The 12,934-nt window shown below is 47.3% G+C and overlaps 1 protein-coding gene across 7 annotated transcripts in view; it reads left to right on the forward strand.

Annotated features, from left to right (window-relative positions):
- KLC1 (kinesin light chain 1) overlaps window positions 1–12,934 on the forward strand; it is a 58,278-nt gene that overhangs the window by 24,432 nt on the left and 20,912 nt on the right. For all 7 annotated transcript variants that reach the window (XM_032406002.1, XM_032406001.1, XM_032406004.1 and 4 more), the window contains 6 exons: window positions 3,739–3,817; window positions 4,317–4,542; window positions 8,507–8,594; window positions 9,219–9,320; window positions 10,696–10,869; window positions 11,017–11,116. In XM_032406002.1, the coding sequence (XP_032261893.1) occupies window positions 3,739–3,817; window positions 4,317–4,542; window positions 8,507–8,594; window positions 9,219–9,320; window positions 10,696–10,869; window positions 11,017–11,116 (769 nt within the window). The remainder of the gene's footprint in view (window positions 1–3,738; window positions 3,818–4,316; window positions 4,543–8,506; window positions 8,595–9,218; window positions 9,321–10,695; window positions 10,870–11,016; window positions 11,117–12,934) is intronic.

Genomic DNA, 12,934 nt, shown 5'->3' on the forward strand with positions numbered 1-12,934 from the left:
TTTTATTTTAATTTTTTTTTTAAGGGATATATATATATATTTTTAATTTTTTAAAGATTTTATTTATTTATTTGACAGAGAGACAGCGAGAGAGGGAACACAAGCAGGGGGAGTGGGAGAGGGAGAAGCAGGCTCCCCACCGAGCAGGGAGCCCGATGCGGGGCTCGATCCCAGGACCCTGGGATCATGACCTGAGCCGAACGCAGACACTTAACCATCTGAGCCACCCAGGCGCCCCTCATAGGTGTGTTTTAGAACAGTGGTCAGACAATGTACAAATACCTTGTGAATGTAAGGCACGATGCAGAGAGGCACTTGATGAGGTTTGTCCCAGCTTGAGAACCCATTGAGTCTGGCTTCTAAGCTCATCACGCTGCTGGAACTGTTCCCTCAGGTCAGTGTGCATCTCATCCAGTTGTCTATAATCCAGACTTGGGACTAACCCTGTAGCCAGTGGTGCTGTGGGTCTTGACCTTTCTCTTGAAACTCTCTTTCCCCTGCTGCCAGTTTGCCACCTGGTTCTCCTGCTCTCTCACTCATGCCTCCTCCTTGGTATCTCTTGCCAACTTACCTTGTTTTTGGACTATTCCCCAAGGATCTTGGTTTTCTCCTTTTTCTGTTGGCTCTCTTAGGATGTTCATCTCAGTCTTAATTATTTTTCATCCACCATTTATATCTGATTCAGTTAACTGAAAAACAATTTTTTTTAAAGATTTTATTTATTTATTTGACAGAGAGATTGACAGCGAGAGAGGGAACACAAGCAGGGGGGAGTGGGAGAGGGAGAAGCAGGCTTCCCGCTGAGCAGGGAGCCCCGATGAGGGGCTCGATCCCAGGATCTCAGGATCATGACCTGAGCCGAAGGCAGATAGATGCCTAACGACTGAGCCACCCAGGTGCCCCGAAAAACAATTTTTTAAAAACAAATTTTGGAGTAATTTTAGATTCACAGAAAAGTTGAGAAGGTAGTAAGGAGAATTCTCATGTGTCCTTCACTTGGTCTCTCATGTTACATCTCCCATTGCCAGAGTGCATGTCTTCATCAGCTCGGGCCATTGCAACGGAATACCATAGTTGCTTGGCTTATTTCCCACAGTTCTGAGATCAGGGTGTTGGCATGTTGGGTTCTTGGTGGGGGCCTTTTTCCTGGTTGTGTCCTCACTCGGCCTTCCCTGGTGCATGCATAGAGAGAGGAAGGTATCTAGTGTTTTCCTTTTCGTGTAAGGACACTAATCCTATCGTGACAGCCCCATCCATGTGACCCAGTCTGACCCACATTACCTCCTAAAAGCCCACCTCCAAATGCCATCACCTTGAGGGCTAGGGCTTCCATATATGGTTTTGGGGGACACATTAGTCCATAGCACCCTGTCTTATTAGGCTTACTGTATTTCTCCCTTGCTTTTGATTTAGAAGACATATTATTATGGGCTGCTGTGGGAATAAGAATAAATGAAGCTACTGATGACAGCCAGTGATTCCTCTAGAATACCAGGTCTTGTAGGGTTTTGTTGAATCAGAAACGTTTAAAACTTGTTATTTTGAAAAAATACCTAGCTTGGAAAAGAGAGCTAACAGTGAGGTGGCTCTGCCTCTCCTTTCAGGGTGTACACGAGTGATGGTTTTTCTGAGCGGCGTTGCGGTAGGCGGCATACCTCATGCCACACTCCCCTGCTCCTGCTGGGCATGGTCCCCTAGCGTGAGGACATTCTCCTGTGGAAGTGGGGCCAGCTCCAGTCCGGAAATGTCACACGGGCACGGTACTCATCTGCTCTGCACCGTGTCTTCCTGGTCTCAGCAGAGCCCTTCATGGCATCCTTTCGCCGTGCCACCATCTGGTTCATGACCACATGTGACACTCAGCTGTCACATCTCCTTGGCCGTCTTTCATCTGTAACAGGTCCTTTCCAAACAGAGAAAAAAGTCTTTCTCTGCCTTTCATGACATAGGTATTTTTGAAGAGTGTAGGAGCCAGTTACTTCATCGATTGTTCCTCAGTCTGGGTTTGTCACATGTCTCTCTCTGAGTGTGTTTAGATCGTGCGTCCCAGACAGGAATATTATCGAGGTGACATTGTGTACTTCTCAGATGACTCCTTCCACGGGCAAGGGATGTTTTCTGCCCCAGGGTGAGGCTGATTTTTCACTTGGTCAAACTGTTGTCTGTTCTCTCCATTGTGTAGTCACGGTTTTTACCCCTGCACTAATCAGAGATCTGTGGGGAGACTCGAGTCACAGAGTTAAAGCCAGAAGGTTTCAGGGGTGCCTGGGTGGCTCAGGCGGTTGGGCGTCTGCCTCTTGATTTTTGGCTTAGGGGATCTCAGGGTTGTGGGATCCAGCCCTGCATCAGGCTCTGCACTGGTCGTGGAGCTTACTTGGGATTCTGTCTCTCTCTTTCAATAAATAAATAAACACACACATAAATAAGTAAAATCTTTAAAAAAAAAAAACTGGCAGGTTTTAGATTGCTCTTAGGTGTCCTTTGGTGGAGGTGGTGAGCAGGGAAGGGGAACTCTAGCCCTCCAGTTCTGTGGCATTCAGTGATGGGCCATTGTAGTCTGTTTTTACGTATTCGGTTTCCAAATAAAATTTATTTCAAGTAAGAGTTTCCTGCTCTATTTGAACTTCCTCAGAACGTAGTGAAGAATCTAAGGCGTAGAAATGCCACATGGTCTGTTGGCCTGCATTTTGAGTTTGAATTCTAGTCTAGCAGGCTTTCTGTTACTCTCTGCTCAGTCGATGGATAAGCCAAATTGTGGTTAACCCTATATTTGATTATTTTATTTTATTTTTATTTTTATTTTATTTTATTTTTTAAAGATTTATTTATTTATTTGAGAGAGCGAGAATGAGAGAGAGAGAGAGAGTACATGAGAGGGGGGAGGGTTAGAGGGAGAAGCAGGCTCCTCGCCGAGCAGGGAGCCCGATGCGGGACTCGATCCCGGGACTCCAGGATCATGACCTGAGCCGAAGGCAGTCGCTTAACCAACTGAGCCACCCAGGCGCCCTATTTTATTTTTAAAGACTTTATTTATTTACTGTGAGAGAGAGAGAGCGAGAGCATGAGCAGGGGGAGGGGCAACCCCCCCACGCTGAACAGGGAGCCCAATGTGGGATTCATTCCCAGGACTCCAGGTTCATGACCTGAGCCGAAGGCAGAGACGTTCACCCGACTGAGCCACCCAGCTGCCCGTTTTATTTTATTTTATGTATTTTACTTTAAAAGATTTTATTTAGGGGCGCCTGGGTGGCTCCGTTGTTAAGCGTCTGCCTTCCACTCGGGTCATGGTCCCGGGGTCCTGGGATTGAGCCTCGCATCGGGCTCCCTGCTCTGCGGGAAGCCTGCTTCTCCTCTCCCACTCCCCCTGCTTGTGTTCCTGCTCTCTCTAACTCTCTCTCTGTCAAATAATAAATAAAATCTTAAAAAAAAAAAAAAAGATTTTATTTATTCGACAGATGGAGAGGGAGCGTCAGGCAGAGGGAGAAGCAGAGGGAGAAGCAGGCTCCCCACTGAGCAGGGAGCCCGATGCGGGGCTTGATCCCAGGACCCTGGGATCATGACCTCAGCCGAAGGCAGCCGCTTAATGACTGAGCCACCCAGGCCTCCCTTATATTTGATTTTAAAAACAGATTATTTTTTTCTAAGATTTTTTTGTTAAAATGATGTTTATACTAAAGATTTCCAGTACAGGATTTATAGTACTTGTAAGACTAAAGTTATCCCGGGTTGGTTTTATAGGAGGACAAAGACACCGATTCCACCAAAGAGCCTCTGGATGACCTTTTCCCGAATGACGATGATGATCCCGGTCAAGGAAGTAAGTTGGCGCGGGGGAGCGGTTAAGTGGCAGCATATACAAGCAGAAGGTGGTTTGTCCTGTCCTGATGGAAGTGCCGTAATTAGTGGGTGTCTTAGAGCCTGTAGCCTGCTTCCCAGAGGCACTTGTACACTCGGGTTGCCTAATGTTTCCCAAGAGAAGTTCCGATGTTTCTTGTTGGGCCATGGCAGCACCTCAGACCGGCCCGTACGAGATCTCGGGGCAGGAACGAGCAGCTCCCGTGCGGCCTGTGGGTCTCCCAGGGTGAGGCCGGCAGAGTTCGTTGGGTGCTGAGAGGAGTCTCGCCGCACTGTTGGGGGCGTCACACCACCCCGACACGGTACTGATGTCACCCAGCCTGCCTGGGGAACGCTGGGTGGGTTTCCGCAGCGTGGAGGCCACGTGCCCCCGGGACCAGAGCTGGAGAGGGAGGGTCTGATGGGCGCCGTCGTCCGGGTACCGTCCGTGGCGCGCGTGCGACCTGAACCCTGTCTTGCAGTGCAGCAGCAGCACAGCAGTGCGGCGGCCGCCGCGCAGCAGGGCGGCTACGAGATCCCGGCGCGGCTGCGCACCCTCCACAACCTGGTCATCCAGTACGCCTCTCAGGGCCGCTACGAGGTGGCCGTGCCGCTCTGCAAGCAGGCCCTGGAGGACCTGGAGAAGACTTCCGGCCACGACCACCCGGATGTGGCCACCATGCTGAACATCCTGGCTCTGGTGTACAGGCTAGTACTTGCCCTCTGCCCCTGGTTGTACCTGCCGACAGTACTTCTGGTGAACTTGCCCTGAAATATGTTTCCATAAACCTGTACAAGCTCACTCCGCCAGCTTCATCGGTCACGTCTCTTCAAACAGCCAGGGGGTTAAATTCAAAATATTTAGCAAGCTCTACGGCAAAGGTATCTCACCCTGTGGGACAGATGCTGCCCGAAACAACCCAGGTCAGCCTTTAGAATAGCCCAAATGCACCCTTCACTCGGGTCAAACTAAATTCTTAATTTTCTCCACCAGACTCTGTGTACCAGGTTTCTTTTGTCCAGAATAGCCTTCCCACCCTTCCAGAGCCTTGTTAGCTCTCTCTCCTTTCTGAGTCTCAGGTTCCACTTGCCCTTTGCGTCTGTTGTGCCCCCAGAGCCCTTAATCCCTGCTTCTCTTCTGGCACTTCTCCCTGCACTTGGCGTCGGGGTTATTTGAATTTTGTTCTGTCTTCTCTCAGAATAGTGTCCCTGAAAGTTGGGGACCAGCTTGCGTCCGTGTCCCCACTTTTCACATCACTCTAGCATGCTCCCTCATTTAGGGGCCCTGGGTGAACACGTTGAAGGGGATTAAGGAATTTGCCCTGAGGCACAGAGAGTGATGTGTTGGAGCCCTTTGTGTGTGTCTTTGAACTGAACTCACCTGAACTAGAGCAGATGTGGGTGAGTAGGGACCGAGAAGGGAGAAGTTACTCACAGCAGGATTGGTTTGCTGTAGCCCTTCCAGTTTTGTGGGTTGGGATTAACAGATGCGTGTTTCTTCATTGGTTTGGTTGTCCCCATTCAACATTTTTGGACACACAAGTATAGGGCAGACTGGGCTGGTTCCCGTGAGGCCCTAGAGATGAATGAATATATGGTTCCTGTCCTTGGGGAGAAAGCCGAACGTTGAATTTAAAGTCAGGAGAATTCAGGTTGTGTCTCTGCTAGATGGCCACAAGACAGAGGATGTTGTCCAGAGCCCTTAGCTTTTCTGAGCCTCAGTTTTCTTAAATCTAAAATGGAGGCAGTTATACTATCCACTCCGAGGTCCAAGGGAGGATTGTAGGGCATGTGACATGTGGTGTTGCCCGGCAGACATGAAATGCTCAAATAGCATTCTCTAAAGGAACTTATGACCTTGTTTAGAAGATAGGATGTTTACATTCATATGTTGTTATAGAAGCAGAGAGACCCCTAAATTCTGCTAATAAAATAACACAAAAGTTTTCATGGAACAGAAAGATTACTTCCAGTTGAGAGGATGAGGGAAGGATTAATGGAAGGGTGGGAGCAGCACTCTAGGGGGCCTCGAAGGATGGGTAGGATTTTAGCATGTGGAGATGGTAAGGGGTGTTGTGTGTGTTTGGGGCTTACTCCTGAACCTCGTTGGCAAAGCTTGACAGCACGTGAAGAACAGTTGTGAGAGATGGGGCAGGGAGGAGCTGGGACTGACCGTGGGGCCCTGTGGGCAGTGCTGAGAGGTGCTGGTGGGGGGCAGCCGGCTCCTACTTGGGTCTCACCACAGTCCCTTTGGCATTGTGTGCAGGACAGAATGGCGGCCGGGGCCTGGAGGCAGGGCAGGATCCTAGGGATACGGAGATGGGGTCTGAGCAAGGAGGGGGACAGTGCAGAGGGAGAGGACGGGGAGCGGCTCAGGGAAAAGAAACCAACTGATCCAGCCATTCATAGAGACGAGTGATTTCTTCACGAAACAAAACACCACCAGAAAGAAGGCGGCCTTTCACGCCGTGCCCGCAGCCCTGCCCATGCTCGTCCCGCAGTTAGCCTGCCGTCTTCCGGGGCGGCGTAGTGCACTGTCTCACGGCCAGTCCTGACCTTTTTTGACAGTTCCCTGTCGATGGACATTTAGGTTATTTGCAGATTTTTACTGTTACAGTAGTGTAGGGATTCCTTAGTCACGGGTATTTACATTTAAAATCTTGACGGATGATGCCAGTTTCATTCCAAAAGGTTTTTAAATTTGTATGCACTGGGGCACCTGGTTGGCTCAGTCGGTAGAGCATCCGACTCCTGATCTCAGGGTCGTGAGTTCAAGCCCCCCATTGGGCGTAGAGATCATTAAAATAAATGAAACTTAAAACAGTTTGCACTAACATGAAAATTTCTGGCCAACACTAGATATTATTACAAATGAGTTAAGTAAAAAATGCACGTAGGGTTGTTGTTGTTCCATGGTCCCACGCTTACCACTGTGTCAGGCAGTGGGAATTGCGGGGCTTCGCTGCAGTCTGGTGTTTTCCCTTAATGCTCTGGCTGAGGGGTTACTGTGTCAGTCAAAAGTCAAAAAACAAATGGATCGCTCCCTGTATATCGCATTCATATTCAGGACTGCACCCTGGCCTGTGGCTCCTCACCTTTCTTGTGTTAGGGGACATTTAATTTTAAGCTTTTGGGGGAAGGGCATAATATACTGATAAACATCTTTGGAAGTTTTTCCTGAGATTTTGGATTTTTTTAAGGATCAGTTCCTAAAATGGGTCTACGCCTGGGACCTATTGCCAAACTGCTCCTCAGGAAGGCGGCATCCTGTCCCTGCTTCAGCCTCACCGTCCCCACCAGCGCAGTGTGGCTTGACCCTACACTTCAGTAATGCAGAAGCACAGCATTGTGGTTGCCTCCGTATTTCTCTGATTGGGTATTTTTTGTCATTTGTGTCCTGTGAATCTTCCATCATCTTGCCCATTTTTCTATTAGGATTTTTATGCGTGCAGTGGTATACTTTTGTTTTCATTTTGAGTTTGAATTTCCTGGTGGGCTAGTCAAGTGAGTGTGGGCCCCAGAGCCAGAGTTGCTGGGGCGGGGCTGGTTTTAGTGTGTTCCGGCCGACGGTGACGGTCATCGGTTTGGGGCCATGCCTGGGAACCAGTGCTGTTGCTCTTGGTGTGACCTCACTTTGACTAATGAATTAAAAGCCTCTGACATTTTAGGGCCCGTCACAGTTTAGAAAAGTGCTCAGTACACCTTGCCTCATTTAGCTGCCACACGCTTTTAGGTAGTTCTTGTTGTTACTGGTTATAACTGTCTCTACTATAGTAGTTCTTGAGACTTTGTCATACTTGCTGCTTTTCACAAAACATTTGAGCCAGTTTATCATGTGTAGTAGGGTAATTGAAGAAAATAATCTCAATACATTTGGACGGAATTAGTATGCTTCAGAGGTTACAGAGGGCCGTTAACCCTCTCCGTCTTTTGTAGGGCAGTCTGGCTTCTGCAGGGCAAAGCCTTGCTGGGCAGCTGTTACGACACAGTTAAGGAACGCGTGTGCTCAGTCTCACAGAGCAGATAACTGCTGGGATCACATTGTCGGTACACAAACCAAGGAGGGCAGCGGCTGAGGCTGGGCTTTCTGTCTTACTGCAGTCAAAAGCCTCCTCCTTGCTCCTTACTCAGGCAGATGGTGGCAAGTTGTGTACCAGATTAAGACATTATAATGTATTTATTTTTAACAAGCTTTTTCATTGTACAGGTAACGTATCATTAGCTTCTTAGAGCAGCTCTGTGAGTTAGGTAATACACTTCCTGGATGGGTCGCTGGGGACCGTGGGGAGGCTGCTCAATATCCCAGAGCCTCGTAGCCATGAACTGGCAGAGCCTGGGCTCAGAGCCTGGGGTCAGTTTTGTCTGCTAGCAGGTGAAGCTCTGGCCGGCCTTCTGGACCAGCTCCCGTACTCTGTGTGGTGTGGGGGCAGTGTCGTCCCCATGACCTGGAGGGGAGGGCCAGGTTCCAAAGCTAATCGGGCCTGATTCCAAGCTCGCATTATTGGTAGAGTCTTTTTCTTCTACGCTAGAGGTGTTTTTAATCGTTTTAATAGTGGACTTTTATTTTTTAAATAGCTCAAACTTAACTTTTATTTCTGTAGTTTCAAAATTACATTTTAAAAAGATGTAGTAAGTTATATCCAAAACACTTAATGTATGTTTTTCAATTTAGAGACCAGAATAAATACAAAGATGCCGCTAATCTACTGAATGATGCCTTGGCCATCCGTGAGAAAACTTTGGGCAAAGATCATCCCGCGGTGTGTATATCTGATTCTTTTCTTCTTTTTATATTTCATTTTCCCTAATATATTTTTTTATCCAACTCATTTTAATATTAAACTCAACAGGGAAGGTTTAAGAGCTGCCTTTTCACTAGATGGCGCAGGTAGGAATCTTCACTTACTCAGTACCAGTGCTGAGCTTCGGGGCTGGTGGCTCTGACGTTCGGCCTGTGTCGGCGCACAGTTAACTTGTTCGTCGTCGCCGCTTCACATGGATCACGTACCGTATTTTTTTTATCCTAAATCAGATTGCATGTACTTCTATAAATTTTTCTCTAAAGAATTTATATTGTCTTTTTCTTAAAATCTGGCCAGATTTGCAAACAGATCTGTGTTTGGGTTGGCTTTGTGGCTTCCAGTGAAATTAAAAAATCAAGATCACGGTGTTATTGTTGATTGTTTAATTTTAGTATTCTCCAATTTACTTTGTATAATCTGTAGTGTATAGTGAATTGCTCTTTTGCTTTTAACTGAAGTCCTGTTCCTTCACTTAGTGGAGAGCACTTCACTGTGCAACCCGGATATTGATGAGCATGTGGTATCTGAGGTCCTGTCTGTTGCTGTTGTTGACCGTTCTCTGCTCTTCCCTCTGTGTTGCAGGTGGCAGCGACTCTGAATAACCTCGCAGTTCTTTATGGCAAAAGAGGGAAGTACAAAGAGGCCGAACCGCTGTGTAAAAGAGCTCTGGAGATCAGAGAAAAGGTGCGGGCAAAGGAAGGGTGCTCATTGTCTTGAGATGCAGTGTTTTAAGTTTTGAGGAATGACCACTGTGGTATATTATGACTATTTACTGAAAATAACTCATTTGATGAAGGATGAGGTGGACAGCCCACAAAACACAGGCAGATGAGCCCATTCAGACCGGTGTTTAAGAGGAGTGAGTGGGTGTTCAGGGGCCCCTGGGTGGCTCAGTCACAAGTGTCCGAGTCTTGGTTTTGGCTCAGGTCGTGATCTCAGAGTCGTGAGATCGAGCCCTGCATCGAGCTCTGTGCACAGTGCGGAGTCTGCTTGAGATCCTCTGCCCCTCCTGCTCACGCGCACACACTGCTCTCTCTCTCTCTCTCAAAAATAAATAAATCTTAAAAAAAAAAAAAAAAAAAAGGAGTGGGTTCAGTCTTCGTGCCCTCCCGGCCTGATGTGGCCTAGAAATGACTGCAGGAGGAGGAGCTCCCGAGGACTGGACGTGGAGAGGGAGAAACAGGCTTCCCGCGGAGCAGGGAGCCCGATGCGGGGCTCGATCCCAGGACCCTGGGACCATGACCTGAGCCAAAGGCAGACGCTTAACGACTGAGCCACCCAGGCGCCCGGTGTCATGGGTATTCATGCCAGCCGCTGCAGCTCTGCTAATTAGGTGTTGGGGAAAATGTGGCTTGTTAATCTCAGCAGGCGGGAGGCTCCGGTGTTAAGTCCAGGCCATGAATGACCAGGGGTAGTATTTTTAATTGGTATTTTCTGTGATTATTTACCAGTAATACTGCGAGACATTTAATTTTTGGCCATATGGCAAGGAATTGGGAAAGGGGAAATAAAAGGGGCTCATCATCAAATTATGCAGGAAAACTTTTCTCATGCCACCGTCTGCATGATATTTATGAATTAAAATGGTCAGATTTTGAGTGCAGAGGACCTCTGTGTCTTAGTGGTAAGGTATACGTAGGCTGAATGCAAGAGCTGGAGATTCCCTTTGAAGGCTTGCACACATAGGGAAGAGTCTTGTGTGATAGCTCAAGTCAGAAAGGGCTCTTCCAGAACTTGGGGGTCATACTGACATAACCTTTATACAACCATTTCCTGGTTTCAGGCTGTGCATACTAATGCCCCCTGTGCCAGTCCCCGTGTGGGGTTACTGTAAGGATGAAAAGTTGAGAGTGTGTAGGGAGATCAGTACAGTCTCCTCCCACCTGCCAAGAGTATGAGTTCTGGCTGTTTTTCTTGGTGCAGAGCACGGGACTGTGAGCCTGGACATTGGGCACAGCCATGTTTGTGTTGAGAAGGACCCTTCTCATAGTGGGTGGAGAACGGACTGGATGGCACTGAAACAGATCGGCGTTTCTAATACACACTTTTTTGTTCGCAGGTTTTGGGAAAGGATCACCCCGACGTTGCCAAGCAGTTAAATAACTTGGCCTTACTGTGCCAGAATCAGGGCAAGTACGAGGAAGTAGAATATTATTATCAAAGAGCCCTCGAGATCTACCAAACAAAACTGGGGCCCGATGACCCCAATGTGGCCAAAACGAAAAATAACCTGGTACGTGGACAGAGGTGCAGTCTGTGGGTAGAGCCAGAACTGCTTCCTTTTTTGAACTCTGAGCTTTGTTTTGTCATTTAACCTGTAGATGAGAATGTGTGTTTCATTTACATATGAAGTTACTAAGTACTTTTATTTTATTTTAAGGCATCCTGCTATCTGAAGCAAGGAAAATTCAAGCAAGCAGAAACACTGTACAAAGAGATTCTCACTCGTGCACACGAAAGGGAGTTTGGTTCTGTAGATGGTAAGGACTCTACTACCGCTTCTAAGCAGATACGGTTGTTAGGGTGCATTAAGAATGGTGATTTCCAGCTGGAACTTGGTAATACCAAGTCGTCATCGTATTTTCAAGGTAGAATTCAGTTTGAATTTTAGAAATGATTTTGCAGATAGCGCTGAGAGGAGAGAGTGTGGCACAGTCTGAGTGGTCATAGGCTCATTCATTCATTCATTCATCTACCATCCAACACGGTGAACACCTGCATCCTTGCCCTGGTCACCAATTACTCAGTGGGGTCGCGTGCCTTGTGGTCAGGGGTGATGGGCCACCTGCCCCACATCTCTCTGAGTTGCCCTCTCCAGACTCCAGGCTTGCTTTGTGCAGAACTCAGAGCACCAACTCCAGAAAGCCTCTCTGGAGGCATCAGCACTTTCTGGAATTATTCTGTTATCCTGGTTCTCAGATTGCCGGCAGGGAGCAGTAGTATCCGCACCATGTGTGACCTGTCAGAAATGCAAATGGTTGACCCCATCCCAGGCCTGCTGGGTTATTTGTCTAAAAGAGCCAAGGCCTGACTCCATATTCCTTAGGTACTTAATATACAGTTTTGGAATAAATATAGGATTTAAAGTGCTCAATAAAACAATGTGTGTGTGTTACATAAGGCATTTCCCCCCTGCATCAGGTGTTACATAAGGCTTTCGGAATGAGGACAGTTGTTACTGCTGTGCAGGAAACCTCAGGATGCGTAGGGAAAGAGGTTTTGCTGAATGTTTTCATTTATAGAGTTTCTAGAAACCACTTGTGAAAAATCTTTGAAGCGTGTGAGGTTTTTTTCCCTCTGTTAATAAGTGGAACAGGAAATCTCTTTTTATTCTCAGAACACAGTAATGCCCCAGGCTCACCATCGTGAGCATGGATTCTGTTTGCAGTTGTTGTGGGCTGGGGCAAATATCCTCACCTAACCGCAGAGGCCATGTAGATTTTGTAGTGATTCCAGAGCATTTCCTTAATGCTGCTTTTTAAAAATTCTGTTCTTGGGGAATACTTATTCCCTTATGATTTGCTAGCTGCTTTTTGATAAAAATAGTAGCATGAAGTCCAGTTGAGTTCTAGTTAAAAGCAGTTTTCCTGTATTTGGATTTGCCCTCCATACAAATGTTTAAACATAGGACAGAAGTCATTTTTTCTTTCAGCAAGATGCAGAAGTGTCCTGTTGCTGTCAGCGTGTGACCTTCAGTCTCCCAGGGGCCTCTGCTGCTCACAGTGCGCACACTCAGTGCGTCACCTGCTGGGTTGTCTGGGAATCATGCCCTGTTAGCTTGCGGTGCACTTGGCTGTTCTGGCAATAGAATTATTTCAGTAAAGCTCTGACTGCACTCACAGTACTATTAGTAAGCTTTACATACCGTTCACTCTCCTAGAACCAATATTTGAAATGGGTTTTCATTTTCTTCTGTGACACGGCAAGTGATAATCATACGACTCGCTATGTACTAGTCTTTCCGAGAGGCGGTCTCAGTGTGTAATCACGTTTAATTTTCTGAACAGTCTGGTGAAGTGGGTCAAACCTTTACCCATTTTAGGAGTGAGGACACTGTAGATGAAGTGACTGGTCCAAGGCTTGGTTGTTAGTGAGTGGCTGGACCGGATGTGAGCACGGGTTTCTTCCCCTGGAAACTGAAACAGGTCCTCATTGCGAGAATCCTTGAAAATTCATGCAGAGACAGCACCTGAAAATCACCAATGATTTCAGCACCTAGATACATTTTTTAACATTTGTGTCTTTCTGTGCTGAATGATTTACATATTTAAAACCATATTTTACATATAGTCATGTAT

Source organism: Phoca vitulina, unplaced genomic scaffold (genome assembly GCF_004348235.1).
Source record: "Phoca vitulina isolate PV1807 unplaced genomic scaffold, GSC_HSeal_1.0 scaffold7, whole genome shotgun sequence".
Classification (NCBI taxonomy): Eukaryota; Metazoa; Chordata; class Mammalia; order Carnivora; family Phocidae; genus Phoca; species Phoca vitulina.